This window comes from Haliaeetus leucocephalus, unplaced genomic scaffold (genome assembly GCF_000737465.1).
Source record: "Haliaeetus leucocephalus isolate CR32 unplaced genomic scaffold, Haliaeetus_leucocephalus-4.0 Scaffold110, whole genome shotgun sequence".
NCBI lineage: Eukaryota > Metazoa > Chordata > Aves > Accipitriformes > Accipitridae > Haliaeetus > Haliaeetus leucocephalus.
In genome coordinates, this window is record NW_010972546.1 from 1,976,810 (window position 1) to 1,978,280 (window position 1,471).

The following is a 1,471-nucleotide window of genomic DNA, read 5'->3' on the forward strand; positions in this document are numbered from 1 at the left end:
GAGCCGGGGGTTTGGGATGTCGCCCGGTGTCCTTGAGCTCGTCACCCCCAGAAGGGTTAAGGGGTGAGCGGTGACCGAAGGGGACAGCTGTGCCCTGCAGGGGTGGCCCTGGCCCTGGTGCCGGCGCTGGCACACAGCTCCCTCTCCTGGCTGCTGCCCTGCACCCAGCCTTGCCTCGGTTTCCCCCTGCCACGATGGGGGTCCTGGGCGAGGGGGGACACACACAAGGTCACACCACACCCCCCAACCCCACCATCCATCCCCACAGCCCGAGGACATCGGCCAGTCACCCATGGCCTCCATGCCTGATGGGGACAAAGTCGACCTGGAGGCGTTCAGCGAGTTTACAAAAATCATCACCCCGGCCATCACCCGCGTGGTCGACTTTGCCAAAAAACTGCCCATGTTTTCGGAGGTAAGGGGGGGACCGGGGTCAGGGGGCGCTGGGGCCGGGGCTGCAGCAATTCCGCCCCCCCCCTCCACCCCTGACACCGTCTCCCCCCTGTCCAGCTGCCTTGCGAAGACCAGATCATCCTGCTGAAGGGCTGCTGCATGGAGATCATGTCTCGGCGGGCGGCCGTGCGCTACGACCCCGAGAGCGAGACACTGACGCTCAGCGGGGAGATGGCCGTCAAGCGGGAGCAGCTGAAGAACGGCGGCCTCGGCGTCGTCTCCGATGCCATCTTCGACCTGGGCAAGTCCCTCTCTGCCTTCAACCTGGACGACACCGAGGTGGCCCTGCTCCAGGCCGTGCTGCTCATGTCCTCAGGTAGAGGCATCGGCGTCTGCCCTCGGGGCTGGTGAGGGGGGCAATGGGGTGGGCACCCCAATGCCCGGAGCCCCCGATGTCCTAGAGGTGTGTTGGGTGGGCACCCTGATGCCTGGAGCCCCCAGCATCTTAGGGATGCAAGAGGTGGGCACCTTGCTGCCCAGAGCCCCCAGCATCCTGGGGTGGGCACCCTGGGGAAACTGTGCCCCACTGGCTTTGGGGGGGGAAATGGGGTGGGCACCTTGATGCTGTGAGTCTTTGGTGGTGGGCACAGCTGCGGGCTCCCAGGGTGGGCACTGAAATGCCCGCTGCCCTGGGAGCTGGGGGTTCATGGGGTGGGCACCTGAATGCCCCCAGGGAGCTATGCCAGGCTGTGCTGGGGGAAAGTGGGGTGAGTACCCTAATTCCCAGTGCCCTGGGAAGCCGTGCCAGGCTGCATGGAGTGGAGGGGGGGGGATATGGGGTGAGTAACCTAACGCCCAGAGCCCTGGGGAGCTGTGCCAGGCTGGAAGGGGTGCAAGGGCTGAGCACCCTAATCCCTAATGGTGCAGCCTGGGGGTGCAAGGGGTGGGCACCCCAATCCCTAGTGCTGCAGCTGGGGGGTGCAAGGGGTGGGCACCCTGATCCCCAGTGCCACAGCAGCCTGGGGGTGCAAGGGGTGGGCACCCCAATCCCTAGTGCTGCAGCTGGGGGGTGCAAGGG

At 66.2% G+C, this 1,471-nt stretch overlaps 1 protein-coding gene across 1 annotated transcript; it reads left to right on the forward strand.

Annotated features, from left to right (window-relative positions):
• Positions 1 to 273: 273 nt before the first annotated feature.
• On the forward strand, positions 274 to 804 carry THRA (thyroid hormone receptor, alpha). Its single transcript, XM_010585708.1, has 2 exons — positions 274 to 415; positions 511 to 804. The coding sequence occupies exons 1-2, from the start codon at positions 293 to 295 to the stop codon at positions 802 to 804; spliced, it is 417 nt and encodes a 138-aa protein (XP_010584010.1). The 5' UTR covers positions 274 to 292.
• The last annotated feature ends 667 nt before the right edge of the window (positions 805 to 1,471 follow it).

What these genes read in the sequence shown, in the direction of transcription:
- THRA (XM_010585708.1), top strand. Translation starts at nt 293, where the DNA reads ATGGCCTCCATGCCTGATGGGGACAAAGTCGACCTGGAGGCGTTCAGC. An exon ending in AACTGCCCATGTTTTCGGAG is followed by an intron (nt 416 to 510) that starts GTAAGGGGGGGA and finishes CCCCCTGTCCAG; the next exon opens with CTGCCTTGCGAAGACCAGAT.